The sequence below is a fragment of the Lucilia sericata genome, unplaced genomic scaffold (assembly GCF_015586225.1).
Source record: "Lucilia sericata isolate MDLA Ls3-8-SP2 unplaced genomic scaffold, ASM1558622v1 Contig000024F_arrow, whole genome shotgun sequence".
Taxonomy (NCBI): domain Eukaryota; kingdom Metazoa; phylum Arthropoda; class Insecta; order Diptera; family Calliphoridae; genus Lucilia; species Lucilia sericata.
This window is the reverse complement of record NW_023994062.1, coordinates 363,484-388,158: the sequence shown is the minus strand read 5'-3', so window position 1 is coordinate 388,158 and position 24,675 is coordinate 363,484. Positions and strand designations below refer to the sequence as shown.

The window sequence follows — 24,675 nt, the reverse complement described above, 5'->3', positions numbered from 1 at the left end:
GGGGGCGTGGCACCTCCCATATGAATAAAATATACAAAAATTCGTTTATCTGGAAAACTAATAGATCTAGCTTAAAATTTAGCTTTAACATTAATATTCATATGAGTATTTTGGGGAAAAAGGGCGGACTTTCATCAGTGGGGCTTGGAACGCCCCATATGAATTAAATAGATAAATTCGTTCATATATCTGAGAAACATTTGGGTAATAATTTGGCGTTGTCGTTTGTCTGGGAAACTAATAGACCTAAAATCTTAAAATTTTGCACGAAGAAATATAACATTTATTTGAACATTTTGAGGAAAATGGGCGGACTTTTATCAGGTGGGGGGAGGATGATTTTGAAACTTCCCATATGAACGAAATAGCATTAAATGTCTGGGAAACTATTAGGTAGAGCAAAAATACTTTGACATCAATATGAACATTTTGGTAATAAATTGGCGGACTAGCAAATTGGAACCTCCCATATGAATTAAATGCAACAATTTTACATGAAAAACTTTGACATTCATGTGAACATTTAGAGAAAAAATGGGAGGACTTTTAATAGGCATCTCCCATATCAATTAAAAACAAAATTTCGTATATTGTTCAAATTTTTCATAAATGTTCACATGAATGTCAAAGTTTTTCATGTAAAATTTTTGTATTTAATTCATATGGGAGGTTCCAGTTTGCTAGTCCGGCAATTTATTACCAAAATGTTCACATTGATGTCAAAGTATTTTTGCTCTAATAGTTTCCCAAGCATTTAAATCTATTTAATGTGGGAGTTTCAAACCCCCACTAATAAAGGTCCGCCCATTTTATCCGCCCATTTTCCTCAACATGTTCAAATATATGTTAAATTTCTTCGTGGAAAATTTGATGATTTTAGGTCTAGTTTCCCAGACAAACGACAACGCCAAATTAAGGATTTTGGCTCTAATAATTTCTCAGATATACGATATACGATATACGTGGACTTGGCACGTCGCCCACTTGAAATTTTGAAGTGAAAATTAGCCTATAGTTCCTCCCAGACATACAGGAAGACACTGTGAAAACTTCAGAAAAATTGGTAAAGCCGTTTAGCTGTTTCTAAAGTTAAAACAAACAAACAAACATACAAACACACATTCATTTTTATATAAATAGATGGGGGTGCCACGCCCCCTATTGCTAGTCCATAAAAAATTTGAAGACTCTAGTTGTACCATGTTCCGAGATATTCGACTTTTGAAGAAGTGGGCGTGGCACCCCTCCCACTTGCAATTTCAAAATAAAAAGTAGCCTATAGTTCATTCCAGATATAGGGGAACATAAACATAAAAAATTTATTTTTATTTTATTTTTTTCAAAATGGGCCCTTTTTTATTTTGCTTATAAGAAAGCTTATATAATTTCTTTGAAAGCTTTATAGTCCCATAATGGGATGCGAGTGGGATATCTATCAAAAAAATTATTTTTTAACTCAATCCTCTCATTTCCCACCCGGTATATTGAATAACATAGATGAACCGATATTGGAGGAAGAGGAGGCTAATACGGAAATTGTAATTGCATCTGATGTGGTTAAAGGAACAATCAAGAGCTTCGCTCCCTATAAAGCTGCAGGGCCGGATGGCATTTTTCCGGCACTCTTACAGATGGAGGCGGGACTGGTTTCCGTACATCTGTCTCAGATATTTACTGCATGCCTGAAATTCACATTTACCCCCATTAAATGGCAGGATGCAAGGGTAATATTTATAGCTAAACCAGGGAAACCTAGCTATTCGACACCTAAGTCTTATCGACTGATAAGTCCAACGTCATTCCTACTTAAAACCTTGGAACGGATTGTCGATAATATGATTAAAAGCAGTATACCCGACAAAGAACTAAAATTTAAACAGCATGCTTATGTAAAGGGACGATCGGTGGAAACCGCTTTAAACGAAGTTGTCCACTACATAGGTGCATCCTTTGATAGCAAACTATATACACTGGCGGTAAGTATTGACATCGAAGGCGCCTTCAATAACGTGCACACTGATACTCTTATCCAATCCCTAGACCAGTTTTATGTTGACCGGGTGCTCCGTAACTGGATCAACCACATGCTAAGGAACAGATGAATAAGCTGCGAGATGTACGATATAACTATCAGGAAAAAGGTATTTCGCGGTATACCACAGGGTGGCATTTTGTCACCTTTACTCTGGGTTACCACGATTAATAGCCTCCTAAGGACCCTAACCGAGAAAGGATTTAGACCTGTCTGCTATGCAGACGATGTCGTTATACTTTTAAAGGGAAAGGATCCAAATTAATTGTGTAGAAGAGCTGAGGAGGCTCTGAATACGGCTGGGCTCAACCGAGAAGCCTCAATGCTAACCCGTCAAAAACGGAAATCTGTCTTTTCACAAAAAAGACAAAAATTTATACGTATACTGAACCCTGCTTCCTGGGCAAGAAGATACCAGTGACAGACAAAGTTAAGTACTTAGGTGTAATCCTCGACCGGAAATTAAAATGGAGACACCACATAGAGGATAGAACAAGGCACATCGGTGCTGGGCGATATGTAGGAGAACTGTAGGCATGAAATGGGGTCTTAGTCTTACTATGACAAATTGGCTTTATAAAAGTGTAATTAGTCAATTCTAGCTTATGCTTCAAAAATCTGGTGGACTGCTTTAGACAAAAAGTGCAATATCAAACTACTGCAGGGAGTTCAGCGTACATGCTGCTTGGGTATAAGTGGTGCCATGTGTACTACTTCAACCAAGGTTCTGGTAACGTTGCTAGATATTCCACCCATTGAAACATATTTAAGATATGAGGCGGCGCTTGCAGCCGAACGGCTCTTTACTTTAGGCGAACTGGCCAAAAGCGGTTATAGGACAAGTCATCAATGTATACTGGACACATTGCAAGGTTAAAAAAAAATCTCCTCAAAATGAGCAAGTCTGAAGTTAGTATGATGGTACGTATTCTGAGTGGACACACAGGATTACGAGCACATCTATGCAAAATTGGACGTGCGGATTCAGACGAATGTAGAGCATGTGGAGAGGACAGTGAAACTCTGAAGCACTTTCTTTGCCACTGCCAAGCATTCGTCGAAGTTAGATCCAAGTATCTTGGAAGTGATGTTATTCCGGAAATAGCATTCCTGACTAACACTGATTGGAAGATTCTTAGATCACGTTCAGGAAACTGAGTTTATGAACACTGAAAAATAATTCATTCAGTTCCCTTTTTTATGATAAGGAGCGCACAACAGGCCCGATAGTGGCCTAGGTGTATTTCTTCGGATTTGATGTAATATACATCCTCCTATCAACCTACCTACCTAACGCAATAATAATTTTTTTTTCAATATTTGGCATTTAATTTTCCCCTAATTTTTCAAAATGGACTTTTTTGTTGTATTTTTTTGCTCAAAAGAAAGCTTAGTGGGATGTGAGTGGGATATTATAAATATAAAAAATATCCAAAAGCAAAATATCAAAAAAATCCTTGAGTTAAAAACTAATTTTTTTGATAGATATCCCACTTGCATCCCATTATGGGACTATGAATATTTTCAAAGAAATTGTATAAGCTTTTTAATATGCAAAAAAAAAAAGAAAGAAAAAAGGGCCCATTTTGAAAAAAATTAAAAACAAGTTATAAAAGAAGTGTAATTTATTCTATGGAAGTATTAAAAAAAGACCTGCAGAAGTGATGATTTTAACACAGACTTGTCATAGGATTCCAATTTTGATTCCAATTTCACTACTTTAGAAGTCATTCTTAAGAAGTAATTTTTATGTAATTTTTCGGAAGTTATAAGGAATTGAAATAGTAGTATTATAGAATATTACTAATTTGATATAAATAATAACATTAATAAGAGAAATAGACACATTTAACATAAAAGCCCAAAAATATTTTTTTTTTTAACTCACAAAAATATAAGATCAAAAAATACAATTATTTTCGCTTCTTCGGGAGTCATTTCACATCACTTCGACAGAAAAATGTAATTCTTTTGGAACCTCGTCTTATTTTTGCTGGGTATTAACTATTTTCCAAATTGAAGGAAGTGCGATTTCTGATTTGGCTCATGTATGGAAAAATATACGTTAAAAATTAATTTGATTCTCTAAATTTAAACACTATTTATTCAAACGTACATAGCAAAATTAACTCAAAATTTCATAAAGACCCACAATATTAATATATCCTTTCAGAAATCTAATTTTATGAAGAGGAATTACAAAAGTACTTACATATAAATTTTGTGACAATTAATTTTGTTTTTTTAAAACTTTAAATATTTTTAATAAAAAGACTGAGTTGACCTAGATTCGAACCACTTATGCTCCACTTCTCATTCCACTGTTCTACCCACAACACCACTGCTTACTTTTCCCTTCATTAACTAATGTTTGTTATATAAAAATACTATATTCTTTTCTGTGTGTACAAAAAAACAGTTGCTGAATACCTTTTGTCAGCACTGATCTCGCTGAATTGCATAAAAAATGAAACAGTTACGTTTTCTCAATGTGCGCATTTTTTTGATCGCACGTTAGCAGTGAAAATCGTACTTTTATGTAAAAACCACCAGTTAACAAACAAAATCGAGTGTAATAAATGGTGCAGTGGTCAGGACATAGAACCGGCAACTGTAAGGGTTTGGGTTCAAACCCAATCTGACCAATCAAACCCCTTTTAGACCTATTTTATGATTGGTATATAAAGTTATGGTCCGATTTTCTACATAGTTGATCCTTGTATATAAAGCCATATATCTTAAAAAAATCATTAGTTTATCTTCAGTAGTTTTTATAAAAAACTAGCTATAGCTTTGCTACACTAAAATAAAAAAAACACTACGATTTTGAAGATTCTAACTATGTATAATAGTTTTCAGATATACATTTTTTACATATTGGGGATGCCACGCAAATTATTGCAAGTTCGCCAATTTTTCTAAACGTTAATTTAGATTTTAATGTAACCTATGAAAAATTTGAATAATATAATAGTTTCCCAGATATACGAAATTTTGCTTTTTAATTCATATGGGAGATGCCTAGGTCCTATTGAAAGTCCGACCATTTTTCTCTAAATGTTCACATGAATGTCAAAGTTTTTTATGCAAAATTGTTGCATCTAATTCATATGGGAGGTTCCGATTTGCTAGTCCGCCAATTTATTACCAAAATGTTCACATTGATGTCAAAGTATTTTTGCTCTACCTAATAGTTTCCCAGACATTTAATTCTATTTAGTTCATAAGGGAAGTTTCAAAATCACCCTCCCCCCCACTTAATAAAAGTCCGCCCATTTTCCTCAAAATGTTCAAATAAATGTTATATTCCTTCGTGCAAAATTTTAAGATTTTAGGTCTATTAGTTTCCCAGACAAACGACAACGCCAAATTATTACCCAAATTTCCACATGGATGTCAAAGTTGTTATTGCAAAATTTAAGGATTTTAGCTCTAATAGTTTCTCAGATATATGTACGAATTTACCTATTTAATTCATATGGGGCGTTCCAAGCCCCACTGATGAAAGTCCGCCCTTTTTCCCCAAAATATTCATATGAATATTAAAGTTAAAGCTAAATTTTAAGAAGCTAGATCTATTAGTTTCCCAGATAAACGAATTTTTGTATATTTTATTCATATGGGAGGTGCCACGCCCCCTAATGCTAGCCCGTCCCTTTTTCCTTAAATAATAATATTGACACTATACTGGTTCCGACAAAATTTAAGGACTCTGTTATATTTTCTCAGATATACTGATTTAATAATTTCTTCATATGGAAGGTGCCACGCCCACTATAGGCATTCCGTCCATTTTGTCCAAAAATATTCTTATGGATGTGAAAGTTGCCCATACAACATTTGAGGACTCCAACTCTTGCAGTTTCTGAGATATGCGACTTTTAATACTAATTTTTAATGTGGGCGTGGCACGTCGCCCAATTGAAAGCTTGAAGTAAAAACTAGCCTATAGTTCCTTCCAGATATACAGGAAGACACTGTGAAAACTTCAGAAAAATCGGTCCGGCCGTTTAGCTGTCTGTAAAGTCAAAACAAACAAACACACATTCATTTTTATATAAATAGATGGGGGTGCCACGCCCCTATTTCTAGTCTTCCAATATTTCCATCAAATAATCATATGGATGTCAAAATTGCCCATAAAAAATTTGAGAACTCTAGCTGTACCATGTTCCGAGATATTCGACTTTTGAAGAAGTGGGTGTGGCCACCACTTGCAATTTCAAAATAAAAAGTAGCCTATAGTTCCTTCCAGATATAGGGGAACATACACTGAAAATTTTAAGAAGATCGCTTCAGTGGTTTAGCATACATTCATTATATATATATATATATATATAATATAGATATAATATATATATATATAGATAGATATATATATATATATATATATAGATATATATATATATATATATATATATATAGATATATATATATATATATATATATATATATATATATATATATATATTGATTGATAGATAGATAGATAGTTAGATAGATAGATAGTTAGATAGTTAGATAGATAGATAGATAGATAGATAGATAGATAGATAGATGATGATAGATAGATAGATAGATAGATAGATAGATAGATAGATAGATAGATAGATAGATAGATAGATAGATAGATAGATAGATAGATAGATAGATAGATAGATTGATAGATTGATAGATTGATAGATTGATAGATTGATAGATAGATGATAGATAGATTGATAGATAGATAGATAGATAGATAGATAGAGATAGATAGATAGATAGATAGATAGATAGATAGATAGATAGATTGATAGATAGATTGATAGATAGATAGATAGATAGATAGATAGATAGAGAGAAGATAGATAGATAGATAGATAGATAGATAGATAGATAGATAGATAGATAGATAGATAGATAGATAGATAGATAGATAGATAGATAGATAGATAGATAGATAGATAGAGATAGATAGATAGATAGATAGATAGATAGTAGATAGATAGATAGATAGATAGATAGATAGATAAATAGATAAATAGATAGATAGATAGATAGATAGATAGATAGATAGATAGATAGATAGATAGATAGATAGATAGATAGATAGATAGATAGATAGATAGATAGATAGATAGATAGATAGATAGATAGATAGATAGATAGATAGATAGATAGATAGATAGATAGATAGATAGATAGATAGATAGATAGGATAGATAGATAGATAGATAGATAGATAGATAGATGATAGATAGATAGATAGATAGATAGATAGATAGATAGATAGAGAGATAGATAGATAGATAGATAGATAGATAGATAGATAGATAGATAGATAGATAGATAGATAGATAGATAGATAGATAGATAGATAGATATATAGATAGATACAAAAAAACAAGTCTGAAAAGCAAGATTTTTTAGAGGTTGTCTGAAATGTTTACTCATATCTCTGAATCTATTGGACCGATTTTGCTGATTTTCAATACCAAACTGTACCGTATAATAGTGAATGTTTTGAGTGAATTCCATTGCTTCGTTTTAACGTGAGCGTCTTTATACAGACGGACGGTCGGACGGACAGACGGGCATAGCTAATCGACTCAGAATTTCATAAGGATCAAGAATATATATACTTTGTTTGGCCTCAGATGAATATTTCTTGGTGTTACACACGGAATGACAAAGTTATATACATATACCCTCTATCACCACTGATGGTGGTGGAGGGTATAAAAATAAAACATCATAATATGTATACATACATCTATATATATAACAAGTTAGAGTGCTATATTCGGCTATGCCGAATCTTAAATACTCTGCACCAGCAAGCTTCTTTTTATTGAAACCCATTTAAATATCTAATTTTTAACTTAGCAAAATTTTTGTTTCCGTATTGAGGAAACATTTATGCATATGTCAAACTAATTTTAATTAGGTCGAGAGAAATGTATATTAATAGGCCAGTTTGCAAACATTTTAATTTAATGATTTCTCTGTACACAGAACATACTCATTTTGAATTTTATACGGATATAATCATTTAATTACGAATTAAGTGGTATAAAGTGATTTTCAGAAATATACCTTATATGAAACCTAAGACAACCTATGGACCGATCCGGAAAAAAAATTCCGTAGAATGATTTATATATACAAAATACACATTTATGTCGAATTTTATCCCCATAACTTTGATTGTCAATGTGCATTTGAGCAATTTTCGGAAATGGTCTTTATATGGGAGTTGTGACCAATTATCGACTGATAAGGAAAAAATTACGTATATTGATTAATATGACAAAAAAAAATTCAAGTCGAATCTTACTACAATACATTTATTAATTAATAAAATATGTGCGTTTAGGTGATTTTCGGAAGTGGACTTTATATGTATATGAGCTATGACCTTACACAAAATATATTTGAGTCGAATTTTATCAAGAGATCTTTATTTGATAATGAAATATGTGCGTTTAAATGATTTTTTTGAAGTGGACCTTATATAGGAGCTATTACCATATATGGAGCAATCCGGAAAAAATTGGTAGAATGATTTATATGCTCACAAAACATTTTCAAGTCGTATTTTATCCCGATAACATTGCTATTCAAAGAAATATATGCGTTTAAGTGATTTTCGTAAGTGGACCCTCTATGGGAGCTTATCTGGAAAAAATTTCGTAGAGTGTCGAATTTTATCAAGATAACTTTATTTGACAATGAAATATGCGCGTTTAAGTAATTTTCGGAAGTGGGACTTATATGGGAGCTATGACCAATAATGGACCGATTCGGGGAAAAGTGGTAGATGATTTATTTGTACACAAAACATATTCAAGTCGAATTTTATCCTTATAGCTTTAGAATTTAATGAAATATATTCGTTTAAGTGATTTACGAAAGTGGACTTTATATGGGAGCTATGACCAATTATGAGCCTATCCGGAAAAAATTTCGTAGAGTGACTCATATAAAGACAAAACATATTTGTGTCGAATTTTATGAAGATAGCTATATTTGACAATGAAATATGAGCTTTTAAATGATTTTCGGAAGTGGGCCTTATATGGGAGCTATGACCAATTGTGGACCGACTGAGATCTACGTTGACAGCATGATTTCTGTTCATATTATATTTGCATGTACAAAATTTTGTGTTCTTACCGATATATTTGAGGGAGTTATTAATGATTAACTAATTTCCGGTAATATATACCTTTGTATGGGAGCTATGGGAAATATTGGATCGATTGTACAGATTTTCAACATAATTAATCACTGCCCTGAAAAAAAAATTGTTTGACAAAATTTATCGAAATATCTTTGGTAGTTTCTGAGAAAACTTCAAAAGAATTATGAAAAAAACGTATTTTTTTTCGAGGTGGTCTGAAATTTGATCTTCTTGAAATTTTCAGTGTATGTTCCCCTATATCTGGAAGAAACTAATGTATATCTGAGAAAATATAACAGATAGAGTCCTTAAATTTTGTCGGAACCAGTATAGTGTCAATATTATTATTTAAGGAAAAAGGGGGCGATCTAGCATTTGGGGGCGTGGCACCTCCCATATGAATAAAATATACAAAAATTCGTTTATCTGGGAAACTAATAGATCTAGCTTCTTAAAATATAGCTTTAACTTTAATATTCATATGAATATTTTGGGGAAAAAGGGCGGACTTTCATCAGTGGGGCTTGGAACGCCCCATATGAATTAAATAGATAAATTCGTACATATATCTGAGAAACTATTAGAGCTAAAATCCTTAAATTTTGCAATAACAACTTTGACATCCATGTGAACATTTGGGTAATAATTTGGCGTTGTCGTTTTTCTGGGAAACTAATAGACCTAAAATCTTAAAATTTTGCACGAAGAAATATAACATTTATTTGAACATTTTGAGGAAAATGGGCGGACTTTTATTAGGTGGCGGGGAGGGTGATTTTGGAACTTCCCATATGAACTAAATAGAATTAAATGTCTGGGAAACTATTAGGTAGAGCAAAAATACTTTGACATCAATGTGAACATTTTGGTAATAAATTGGCGGACTAGCAAATCGGAACCTCTCATATGAATTAAATGCAACAATTTTACATGAAAAACTTTGACATTCATGTGAACATTTAGAGAAAAATGGTCGGACTTTCAATAGGACCTAGGCATCTCCCATATGAATTAAAAAACAAAATTTCGTATATCTGGGAAACTATTTATTATTCAAATTTTTCATAGGTTGCATTAAAATCTAAATTAACGTTTAGAAAAATTGGCGAACTTGCAATAATTCGCGTGGCATCCCCAATATGTAAAAAATGTATATCTGAAAACTATTATACATAGTTAGAATCTTCAAAATCGTAGTGTTTTTTTTTATTTTAGTGTAGCAAAGCACACTGGGTATTGCTAGTATATTAATAAAACACATAAAAAACATAACATGTTGACCGATATTTCCCATTTTCAATACCAAAACAAACCAGGCCAACTAAAAATATCTTAACTTTCAATCTTGTTTCCTTTCAATTCTATATTGTTTTTAACAGACAGACGGACGGACAAGGTTGGATCGTCTTACATTTGTTATTCTATGACCAATATTTACAACCGGAATGACAAAATCACTTTATCCCATCTTTTTTGATTGTGGCTATAATAAAATATATGTACATTTACCCTGCCAGCAATTTTATAGTCGACTACGAGCAAAATTCACTTCTAGTTTACTTTTACAGACTGACTATAAGCTAACTACAATGTAATGCAGAGCTGTCCTGAAATTTTGTATTTGGCAACGTAAAGAACCGACTTTTAAATACTAACTACAAGCTCTCTATAATGTAATGCAGAAGTGCCTCAAAATTATCTGGAGAGAATTAATTGTATTTCAACGTGTTTTCTCTTGTTTCTCTATTATTATGATTTTATTTGTTAACTTTAGTAGACTGACCATAAACGAACAACAATGTAATGCAGAAATGTTCCACAATTTGGTATTTATTAACGTAAACAACCGACTTTTATAGACTAGCTACAAGCTAACTATCATATAATGCGGGAGTACCCCAAAATTGGAAAAATTAATCATATAAGGTTAAATATTTCAAAACTCTAACTCCTTAAATTCTAAATTCTGCTGATTAATACTGTAAATATAATACATTAACAGTTAACATTACACATAACATTTTAAAATTTATTTTAGATTTGGATCAATGGGAATCATGGAAATAATGAACAAATCATTCATAATTTTATGGACACTGGTGTTAGTATTAGTTCCCCTGCAGAAAACTGATGTGTATTAATTTTAACGAACTAATATCATAACTTCTATTAAAGCGAAATGTAATTTTGAATATATTTAATTAAAATGTAATTCATTTATACAGTAGGGAATACAAAAGAAAACTATTACTTGACTTTTCTGCAACTAACATTAAGTTAGTTAATAAAGAGTTACCTTTAAGCTATTTTTCTAGTAACTAACTTTAAGCTAGTTGAAAAGTCATGCAGAGTCCGACAATTGACTACTGCGTAGGACATCGCCATGTTAATAGTCAGTTGGCTCCATTAAAAATAATCCAAGAATCAACCAAAACTAGTTGAGGAAAAAGTCGGCTTTTAATGCATTTAAAGTTAGTTGAGTTGGCAGGGAACATACATACGTATATGTATGTATATGTACATATGCCAGCAATTTTGTAGTCGACTATGTACAAAATTCACTTCTAGTTTACTTTTACAGACTGACTATAAGTTGACTACAATGTAATGCAGAGCTTTCCCGAAATTTGGTATTTGGCAACGTAAACAACCGACTTTTAAAGACTAAATACAAGCTAACTATCATGTAATGCAGAAGTGCCCCAAAATTATCTGGAGAGAATTTTATTTTAACATGTTTTCTCTTGTTTCTCCATTATTATGAATTTATTTGTTAACTTTAGTAGACTGACTATAAACGAACTACAATATAATGCAGAAATGTTCCAAAATTTGGTATTTGTTAACGTAAGCAACCGACTTTTAAAGACTAGCTACAAGCTAACTATCATATAATGCAGAAGTACCCCAAAATTATCTGTTATCTCATGTTTCTTTATTATTTGGAATTTTGTTTTACATTTTTGTCATTTTCTTGTATACAGTGTGAAATTAGAGTCAGTAAATTGGAAAAATAAACTATAAAATGTTAAATATTTTAAAACTAAATTCTGCTGATTGATACTGTAAATATAATACATTAACAGTTAACATTACACATAACATTTTTAAATTTATTTTAGATTTGGATCAATGGGAATCATGGATACATGGATACTATCATGACTTGAAAAAGCAGATCATATTACATAAACTTTCCAAATCTTAAAAAGGTGTCTATATCCACAGTATTTTCAACTACTTAGTAGATCTAATGAACTTGAGCCATAATTAGCTTCAAGAATAAGCACTGGAACTAATTTTCATTCAAATTTCTCTGTTTTTAACATGTTTTGCATAATTATCAAAAAACAAAAAAAAAAAGATTTTAAATAATATTTTATTAAAGCGAAGTGTAATTTAGATAACTAATAGTTAAATAAATTTTACATATATGTAATTAAAATGTAATTAATTAATACAGTATGTAATATAAAAGAAAACTATTATCAAAAAAAAAAAAAAAAAAAAAAAAAGATTTTAAACAATATTTTATTAAAGAGAAGTGTAATTTAGATAACTAATAGTTTAATAAATTTTACATATATTTAATTAAAATGTAATTAATTAATACAGTATTTAATACAAAAGAAAACTATAAGTTGACTTTTCTGCAACTAACTTTAAGTTAGTTAATAAACAGTTAACTTTAAGCTAATATTTTTGTAACTAACTTTAAGTTAGTTGAAAAGTCATGCAGAGTCGGACAATTGACTACTGCGTAGGACATCGCCATGTTAAAATAGTCAGTTCGCTCCATTAAAAATAATCTAATGATCAACCATAACTAGTTGATGAAAAAGTCGGCTTTTAATACATTTAAAATTAGTTGAGTTGATGACAGGGTAGAGATCAAAACATTTGGTTCAACTGTTTGCAAAAAATAACCAAAACGAAAAAATAATTCACATATACACATGCAAAATAAAAATAACCAATTTTGGTTAATAATAACCAATGTGGCAACACTAGATGAGAGCCAGACGTGATTAATTGTTTTTCAAAGGGCTGTGAGAATACATATTTCATTTTTTTGTTCTAACTTGTTTAGTTTTTAAAATATATTGGTTGTTGATAGAATGTCAATTAATAGTGAACAATACGACATAATAGTTTTTTCGATAACATAATTTGAAGCATGAAAAAAATTAAACTAAACCCCTCAACTGCTCCTGGAGCACATTCGCCAAATATATGTAAGTAATCCCTGTGATGTAGAGAAAAATGTTGTTAAAATATAGAAAAATTAAGTCGCAATTTGTTTCACTTTTTATACCCTTCACCTTCGTGAGAAGGGTATATGTATATAAGTTTGTCATTCCGTTTGTAATTTCTATAATATAATTTTCCGACCCCATAAAGTATATACACTATCGGACAAAATAAAGTGCAAAAGTACTAATACTATATTCTATCAGCGACAAAATCTGTTAAATGATTATTGAATATAGAAAATTTTTTTAAATTCGTTTAGTTAATATACAATGCTACAAAAATAACAATAAATTAAAATTATTGTACTAAAAACTTTTCTGTATAACGTCAAAAATTAAAGTAAAATCACTTTTTTATCGGACAAAATAAAGTGTAAATTTTATATATCATTATTTAATTTTATTGTATATCAAAATTTTGTATCTATTTTGGTTCTGTTTTGAATATTTGGATCTACTTAAACCATTGTGGTATTTTTTTACCATTATTATTCCCAATCGCTTTCCCTTCCTCTTGTTTTCCCGCATATGATTATTTTCAAAAGGAATCCATTTTTATTCACTACTTCATCAGAATTTTTTATCAATTGTGGTCCAAAATTAATCTATTGGATTTAGGGCGGTGCTCTGAGCAGGTTTTTCCAATTTTTCAGTGTTTTTATTCGTACAATAATGATATTTAGCCTTTGTTGTGTGTTTGAAGTCATGAATCTGTTGAGACATGAAGTCTCCCAAGACCATTTTTACGCCATTTATTTCAGGATTTTTATTAAAAATGCTCGTGTATTGCTCATTTGTAATTACTAACTCCATTTTCACTAAGATTCCCGCCCCTAAAGTTGAATAATGTACCAATACTGATAGCCCTCCACGCTAATGTTTAAAAACCAGGGTATTGTTTTTCAAGTTTTGTATATTAAATGGCTTACCTCTCACTCATTGTCGACATTTAAAATTTTTTTTTCATAAAAAATAGGAACTCATCTGACCAACTACATAAATTTGAGCTAAAAAATACAATATTAAATACTAAAATCGGAAGAAACTTTCCGCGCTTTTAAATAAGTTATTGGAAGATTCAAGGTATGGTTCAGTTGACTCTTCGTATGTGTTAAATTTTTAACGTTAGGTGTGCGGAACCTACGGGAATGTATTCAGAAAGGTCTAGTGAACACTCAAATCTAAAGATCAGTGCCTTAGAAATGGACTTGGGCAAATTTATATCACGGCGAGATAATAAGCTTAAGTACTTGATAAATTTAAAAAGTAACATTAATGTAGGAAAAAAACACCGGAAAATTGGAATGTCCTGTTCAGAGCACCGCCCTAAATACAATAGATTAATTTTGGACCACAATTGATCAAAAAATTCCGATGAAATAGTGAATAAAATTGGATTCCTTTTGAAAATAATTGTATGCGGGAAAACAAGGGGAAGGGAAGGCGACTGACAATAATAATGGTAAAAAAATTGCCAAAATGGCTTAAGTAGATCCAAATATTCAAATCAGAACCAAAATAGATAAAAAGTTTTTATATACAAGAAATTTTAACAATGATATATAAAATTTACACTTTATTTTGTCCGACAAAAAAGTGAATTTACTTTAATTTTAAATTTTATACAGAAACATTTTAAGTACAATAATTTTGTTTTATTGTTATTTTTGTAGCATTGTAACTTAACTAAATGAATTTAAATAAATTTTCATTATTTAATAATCATTTAACAGATTTTTCGCTGAAAGAATATAGCATGAGTACTTTTGCAATTTATTTTGTCCGATAGTGTATATTCTGGATCCTTATAGGTAGCGGAGTTGATTAAGCTATGTCCGTCTGTCTGTCCGTCCGTCTATATGTCTATCTGTCTGTCTGTCTGTCTGTCTGTCCGTCTGTGTGTTTGTTGAAATCAGTTTTTAGAGGACCCCAGATATCGGCGAGATCCGAATCTTCAATAATTCTGTTAGACATGCTTTCGAGAAGATCGCTATTTAAAATCAGCAAAATCGGTTCATAAATACCGGAGATATGAGCAAAAATCCGAGGCAACCTCTGAAAATTTCATAAAAAAGACATTTCTTTCATGCTTTGATATAAGCAACAACAACAACACTGCTTATTCATTGAATATTTCGTTTCATATGTTTGATGGCTGTGTGTTTCATTGCCTTGTGTATATTGTTTTTGTTTCTTGGTGCATTCAGTTTCGTATGTTTGGATGTCTGTTGGTTTCATTGCGTTGTGTATTTTGTTTTTGCTTTTTTTTTCGTTTCGTATGTTTCATTGCCTTGTGTATATTGTTTTTGTTTTTTGGTGTATTCAGTTTCGTATGTTTGGATGTCTGTTGGTTTCATTGCGTTGTGTATTTTGTTTTTGTTTCTTTGTGTATTTCGTTTCGTATGTTTGGATGGCTGTTGGTTTTACTTGTGTATTTTGTTTTTTTTTTTGTGTTTATTTCGTTTAGCGTTGTTGTTGTTCGTTTTGTTATTGCTATAATAATGATATAAACGGGAAAATGAAATAAATTAAAATTTTATAGAATTGATATTTTTTAAATACACTGTGGTGAAGGGTATATAAGATTCGGCACAGCCGAATATATTAACTCTTACTTGTTTTTTTATTAAGCTACGTGAAATAACCAATAAATATCTGGTTTATTATACATACTTTGTTTAATGAATTCAAATATAAAACAGCGAAATAAATTTTTCATATTAAAATTTTTTGGTTTATACAGTGGGACCTCGATTTTCCTTCATGGTCAGGTCCGGAACCATTCTGTATAATTGATTTTCCCGGTTAATTGAGTGCCAATTTTGACTAGTTTTTTAATAGATTTTTTTATTAATTAATAAATGAATATATCTCGTCAGTATATTATTGGTTTGACCCATACGCCAAACACTTGTTATTGAGAAAAACGAATAAGAAGGTTTAGATAAATTTTTCTCAAAATTTACGTTATAGATTTTTTTTAAATTTTCACACTTGATTTCGACATATGTTTTGAACAAAATTATAGATTTACACATCGTTATGTAAAATTGAAAAAAAGTTATTAAGATTTTAATGAAAACAAAAATTCGTGTTTTATGGTCTATATCAATTTTTTATTTTTGTTTTCCCTTTTTAGGGTCTATATCAGTGTTGCTCAAACACATACTACCATAGACTACCATAGTTTTATTTGTGTTGGTAAAGCAGCAGAGAACAGAATTCAATTCAAAATAAAAGTATACTAATAAAATGACTATAAACTATAAAGCATATGCTAACTGTCAAATATTTATTATGGATTTTGACAGCCAGCGTATATCAAAGTCTATATATAAAAAACTATCAACTGTTCTCTCATGTTCTCCTACATTAATTCGGCTTTCTCAAAATTTTGTTGTTGTATTTCTGTGTGTATTTTAAAAACGTCGCGTACAGACCTTACTTCGACAAGTGCTGATCAGCAACTGATTTGATTTAGTTTTTTAAGTTGAGAGCAAACCAACTGATATTGCTCATTATAAAAAGAAGAAGAATTAAACCTATAGTGTATGTGTATCAACTTAGCGTCAGCAGAATTTTCTTACCCTATCACGCGTGCTATGTAATGGCAATCTTGCGCTCCTCTGGTCTATATCCATACAAAATGAGTATTTTTTATGCCCACCATCGAAAAAGATCCGAACGAAACAGCTATAATACATTCGCAATCTGCCATGTTGGATAAACATTCTGATGGTGTTTTTATAGGTAGTAAATCTTCATCAAACATCCTAATGGCATGGAACTTTAACAAATTCTTGGAAAAAAAAAACGGAGCTGGTGATAAAAATTGCGTTTTTTACTTCGGCACTCAAATTATTTATGAATTGTTGTTGTTTATGTGCAAAATTTTCACTAAATTTGTAGGATGGTGTTACCAGACCAGCACATATTTTATATGTATACAAAGACTGTCAAATTATGTATGCTGAAAAATAACAATCAGTGTAATAGATCTGTCAAAATCCATATACAAATAATGTAAACAAGAGTTTTAAAAATACCTTGTTATGCGTGCTTTGATCTACGTTTTTGTTATGGCAGTGAAGCAAAACAATAGTGATTAATTTGTTTTCAATTTTTTTATGAAAATTGTGGTCTATACGCCAAACAGTGGCATATGGAGCAAAACAATATTTATTTAGTCTTAAAATTGTGGATATAGACCAAATTTAACACCCGATATCTCGGAAATCGTATCAAATATTGAAAAATGGGTTTCGAAATCGGAAAGAGGATGTCCAAATTATATACAATCCACTCCTAATATTTTTAAAAATGGTCGGTGGGTCTAACCAATAATATACTGACGATCTATATATATATAAAAATCAATGTATGTTTGTTTATTTGTTTGTTTGTTTGTTTGCTTGTACCTTATAGGAGGCTAAACCACTGAAGCGATCTTCTTGAATTTTTCAGTGTATGTTCCCCTACATCTGGAAGGAATTATAGGCTACTTTTTATTTTGAAATTGCAAGTGTCACTTCTTCAAAAGTCGAATATCTCGGAACATGGTACAACAGTCCTCAAATTTTTTATGGACAATTTTTACATCTAAATGATTATTTGGTGGAAAAATTGGAGGACTAGCAATAGGGGGCGAAGCACCCCCATCTATATATATAAAAATCAATGTATGTTAGTATGTATGTATGTTTGTTTGTTTGAACTTTATAGACAGTTAAACGGCTGAACCGATTTTTCTGAAATTTTCACAGTCTCTGCCTGTATGTTTCAAAGGAACTATAGGCTACTTTTTACTTCAAGATTTTAACTGGGCGACGTGCCACGCCCACATACAAAATAAGTCTTAAAAGTCGCATATCTCAGAAACAGCAAAAGCTACAGTCCTCAAATTTTGTATGCAAAACTTTGACATCCATATGAACATATGAGAATAAATTTTTTTCGGAGGAACTTTAGTATCAAATTGAATGTTTAGGACAAGAAATGGGCGGACTAGCAAAAGGGGGCGTGGTGCCTCCCAAATGAGTTATATATTAAAATTCGTTGATCTGGGAAACTATTGGAGATAGAATATTAGTCTTAATTTTTCACAAAGATCTTTAACATCCACGTGAACATTTATGAGAAAAAAAGACTTTTATAAGGGGGTTTTGGTACCTCCTATACGGATCTATATGTGATTTTACTGAAATTTTCTTAGTGTCTTCCTGTACGTCTGGAAGGAACTATATGCTACTTTTTACTTCAAAATTTCAAGTGGGCGACGTGCCACGCCCATTTACAAAATAAGTAAGAGTCGCTTAATTCAGAAACTCAAATTTTGTATGGACAACTTTAACATCTATATGAATACATGGCAATAAATAAAGCAGCGTAGCTACAGTGAGCGTGGTACCTCCCATATAAAGAAAATCTTAAATTAATATATCTGAGAAAATATAACAGCTAGAGTCCTCATTTTTTCGGAGGAACTTTAGTATCAAAATGAATTTTTAGGACAAAAATGGGCGGAATAGCAACTTTTAGGCAGTCTTGGTACCTCCCATATGAATTAAGTACAAAAATTCGTGTATCTGGAAAGCTATTAGAGCTAGAATCCTCAATTTTGCACGAAGAACTCTGACATTCAATAGGGGCTTGGCACCTTCCATATAAATTAAATGCAAAAATTCGTATATCTGTGAAACTGTAAGTGCTAGGATTTTCAAAAAGTTTTTTGTACCCTCTATCACCACTGATGGTGATATAAGTTTGTCATTCCGTTTGTAACACCAAGAAATATTCATCTGAGACCCAACAAAGTATATATATTCCGGGTCCTTATGAAATTCCGAGTCGATTTAGATATGTCCTTCTATCGGTCCATCTGTCTGCGTAAAACACGCTCACGTAAAAACGATTCTAAATAAATTAATGAAATTCGGCCAAAAGATTCACTATTTTCCTAGACAGTTTGGTACTGAAAATAAGAAAAATCGGTTTACATCGGAAAGAGTTATGAATCAAAATTTAAAAAACTTCAAAAAAATTAGATTTTTTAACAAATTCTAATACAATTTTCACAAAAACTATGCGATATAATTTCATAAAAATCAGCACACAATTGTTTCCATATGAAAGGTTGATTCCTGTTAAAAATGGGCGGAATCGGTCCACATTTTCATATACCTCCCATACAAATGTACATATTCCCGGAAAATGCATTAATTGTTAATAACTTCCGGTAGAATGACAATATCTTTACAAACTTTTACAAGTAAAAGTTTTAATAGCCAACATTTGGATAGTGACGAACAAATATTAATAAAATTTTCCTAAACAAAAAATGTATTTCAATATATTTTGAATATTTTTTATTTTATATCGACAGGGGTAGCAAAGCACGCCAGGTTTTAGCTAGTTATAAATAAAAGCATAAAAAACAACAGCAATGAGATAAAGCAGTTCATTTTTGGTAATACAGCTTTTAACTCTTCTAAAAGAGCCTTTTCTCAGCACTTCTTTTGATCAGTTCCGACTAATTTTTGAATCTTTTTTGAGTAATTTTTGAGTCGAATTACTGGTCATTTTAGAATCTTTTTCGATTCATATTTTAGTAATTTTTGAGTCTTTTCTGTGTCTATTACAAACAAATACAATAACAATGAAAACAGTTTTTGATCTTCATATTTCGAACACCTGGATAATCTCTTTATGATTGCTGTAGAGCTTTAAAAAGCTTTGGATAGACAAAAAAAGGGGAACAAACAATTAAGGGAATTATATATATGATGCTTTAGTATCTCTAAAAAATCGACATAACTTAGTTTTGCATAAGTCTAAAAGTTAGTGCCAAGTTTTGCAATGATCGGGCTCATTTGACACTAGCCCCCATACAAAGTCCCCTTCAGAAATGGACTTGAAAGTCAATAATTCATTTATAAACGATAAAATTCTGCATAAATAACTTTAATGTAAATGTAAGTCCCTCTACCAACATTTATAAGGATAGGGCCTTTGCCCGAGAAACCCCTCTTTTAAAAAATATCTTTTGTTTGTCAACAAATTGTTTAAATATTTCGAAATTAAGGCCAAAAACAACTTGAATGCTTTATTATTAAAAATAGTCTCCATTTTTTACATACTACTCACTGGTGTATGATATCATATGGTCGACCATGCCCTACTATACATTTTTACATGTTTATACACTATTTTCATTTTTTGAACGATATATAAAATTCTGTAGGACTCACTAATAATATCCCGTGTCTGGCACAGCTTCTTCTTTTATAATTAAACCGAATTGGCTTCTTCCTGCTGGATGCCTTGTCTAAGTTTGAACGGATTATGCTAGCATTCGTTGGAGTTTCAAGCCGTGCAACCTACAAAGGAAAATAGAAACATTTGTATATAATTTAGAGAGATAAAAATATATCATATGATGTCACTAGTGTTTATATATATTTTTGTTTTTTTTGTTTGGAAATTTTGTTTTTTTTAATAAAATTCATGCACAAACCTGTTTATATTTTAAAATTTAATTTAATTTTCATTTTCTCAGTTGGTCTTTGGAAATCAAATAAACAACATCTGCATATGTTATGATTATTGTTTAAATTTCTTTAAACTTTGTTAATACACAAAAATTAGCAAAAAATTACATAATTTTTTATGGTTTAGTTTTATAATTTTAAATAGATGTATATAATGAACTCTATTTTCGTATATAATATGTAAGTAGTATGGTTTAATTTTATTAATTTTAAAAATAATCTACAAGTTTCTATTATTTATTTATGCACCCTTAAGAAGTCATGAATAATGTAAGCTTATAAATTATTATTAAAATTAATAAAATTAAACCATAATAAACTATATATATGAAAATATTTTTCATCAGACTTTGATCAGAATCAGACTTTTGTACGAACTGTCGTACATTTTATTAGACATTTATCAGACATATATCAGACTTTATTATACTTGATCAGACTTTTGTACGAACTGTGGGACATTTTATCCAACATTTATCCGACATCTATCAGACTTATATTTGATCAGACTTTCGTACGAAATGTCTGTCGATACGAATTCGTTTCGAATTCGGCAAAAATTGTTTAGTGGGTTAATACAATTTGAGAGATATAGTTCACATAAAACGTGCCTTAGTTCCACTTTATCACGATTCAAATATTTGTAAGTCGATTATAAATGTTAAAGGTAATATGGGCTGAGGTCAAATGGTCTGATCCACATTAAATTTGATAGAGGGGTTATATAATAAACAATTTCTGACAGAGATTGTTATATCCTAACTATTTTGGACTAATCTTAACGTACTTTACAGTATGATTCTTGGCCAATAAAGGAGGCTTATATTCAATTTGTACACGATCGTTTCATAGTAAACGTACTTTCCAGCAACCAAATATTTTCCAGGAGTTTTGATGTAATTATGAACCGATATTAGCCATTTTCAACAAGGTTTGTGTTTAGGATAAATAAAACATATGTATGTACCAAATTCAGAGTAATTATATCATTAATAGCTTTCAAGCTATAAATACTAAACCGTTGTTAGGCCCATTTGATTTAGAAAAGTCGAATTTTAAAGGGCGTATCCCACACAACTTACAGAAACAGCTGAAAAAATATTTTGTCGTAAAAAAATAAATGTATCATTGTTGTTAGATACTATTGTGACAAAATCATTTTTATAATCACTATAGTTTTCGTTTTATTCAGTTTTTTATTTCTCCTGTAAAATTTTGAAAAGTGTGGTTACGCCCTTTTGCATATCAGGTGATGATATATTGTGACAAGCGGCATTCTGAACAAATAATATTCCTTTGCGCCTTTTTAGATAGAGGGTATATATAACTTTGTCACTCCGTGTCTAACACCAAGAGATATTCATCTGTATGTGTAAAACACGCTCACGATAAAGGGAAGCAATAGAATTTAATCAAATTCAACCAAAATGTTCTTCATTTTCCTAAGTTGTTTGGAAAATCAGCAAAATCGGTTCATATCGGGAAAAATTATGAATCAAAATTTAAAACAACTCCGAAAAAAAACATTTTTTACACATTCGGATGTAATTTTCCGGAAAACTATGCAATATAATTATATGAAAATCATCATACATTCGTTTCTACACGGGAGCTTGATTCCCGTTGAAAATTGAATCGGTCCACAATTTCAAATACCTCCCATACAAAAGTACATGTTCCCGGAAAATGAGTTTATTGTTAATAACTTCAGTCACAAAATTTTACATATTTAAATATTATGTCAATAGAATTCATTAAAAAAAAAAAATAGGATTGGTCCATAATTGGTCATAGCTCCCATACAAGGTCCCCTCCCGAAAATCACTTAAACGCAAATAACTCATAACTAAATTAAGATATCCATATAAAATTTGGTACAAGTATTGCTCTTATATACAGAAATATTACTGTGAAATTTTTATCCGATCGGTCCATAATTAGTCATAGCTCCCATACAAGGTCCCCTTCCGAAAAAAACACATAAATTCACATAACTCATTACCTAATAGTGATATCCATAAAAAATTTTGCGTAAATACTATTTTTGTACACCATTTTAAAATTTTTTCACGATCGGTCCATATTTGATCATAGCTGGTTTGATCATACAAGATTCCCTCCCGAAATTACCTTATAAAATTATTTCACAATCGGTCCATATTTGGTCATAGCTCCCATACAAGGTCCCCTCCAGAAAATCACTTAAATGCACAATATTCATTACCAAATAAAGATAAATACAGAATTTAGCCAAAATGTTGTATTTATGCACACTACTTATTACCAAATAAAGCTCTTAATACAAAATTTGGCACAAATATTAGTTTTGTATACAAAAATTCTATTTGAAGATTTTTTCACGATCGGTTTATAATATGAGTGCGGTCGGTCCCATACAAGGTTCCCTTCCGAAAATCACTTAAACACACATTAGTTATTACTAAATTACGATATAGATACACAATTTTACTGAAATATAGCTTTTATGTACAAAAATGTTAGTTAAATAATTTATTACGATCGGTCTATAATTGGTCATATCTCCCACACTAGATCCTGCCCCGAAAATCACTAAATACACCTAAATACGGTTAATTTAACTAGTATATGTATATTTTGAATTACCTTAAATATTTCACACATGCATACATGCAAATTGCTAAATATCGCTAAAGCCTATCTTAGGGCGCTATAAAAATATAAAAGAAAATGGCATTTGTAATGTTCAATAAATCTTGCTATTGCAACAGATTTAAGATGTTTAAATCTTGGGGAGAGTGAAAACATGTTTTTACAAATATTTAATCATTTAAAAAAGTATTTAAGATTCGGCTCAGCCGAATATAGCACTCTAATTTGTTTTGTATGTGTTCACATAAAAATACATCCCTGATCTAATGCGCCTTGCTTGTTTTTTGAATCATTTCAAAAAATGAAGAGAGCCATACGACTGTCAAATTTTCCATCCGTATTTTCTCTCACTGTGTGATGATTTCGTTACATATTGCGTTTAGACGATCCCATCCGTTTTCTTCTATACAAAATTTTGACAGATCATATTACTTGTGTGCTCGTGGGAAGGGGGCTTAAGAGGTTGTTGTGTTGTGTTTTTATTCCCTACACTACCATAGTGGGAAGGGTATTATACGTTTGCGCTTATGTTTGTAACGCACAAAAATATTGGTCCTACACCCACCTTAAAGTGTACCGATCGACTCAGTATCACTTTCTGAGTTGATTATGCCATGTCCGTCAGTCCGGCTGGCTGGTTGGCTGTCCATGTAAACCTTGTGCGCCCGGTACGGGTCGCAATTTTCAAGATATTTTGATGAAATTTGGACCATACGTGTTTTTCCCAATGACGAAGCCTATTGAAAATGGTTGAAATCGGTCCATTATTTCACCTAGCCCCCATACAACCCTAACCCCGAAATGGGCTTTTAAGCTCATAATTATGTTAAATATTGTAGTATCTCTACTAAAATCGGCAAAACTTAGTTCTATATACGTCTTAATAATACTACCGATTTCCGTAATTATCGGATTTTATTTGACCCTAGCCACCATACAAAGTCCCCTTCAGAAAATTACTTGAAAATATTCACAAAATTTTATCGGGCTTGATCCATATTTGCCTCTAGCCCCCATATAAAGCCTCTTTCAGAAAATTTGTTTTTCATC

General features: G+C 31.1%; 1 protein-coding gene across 1 annotated transcript in view; it reads right to left on the bottom strand.

Moving 5' to 3' along the window:
• LOC119609621 overlaps nucleotides 1-24,675 on the bottom strand; it is a 231,847-nt gene that overhangs the window by 44,138 nt on the left and 163,034 nt on the right. The window contains exon 6 of the mRNA XM_037964469.1: nucleotides 20,695-20,823. Within this exon, the coding sequence (XP_037820397.1) occupies nucleotides 20,695-20,823 (129 nt within the window). The remainder of the gene's footprint in view (nucleotides 1-20,694; nucleotides 20,824-24,675) is intronic.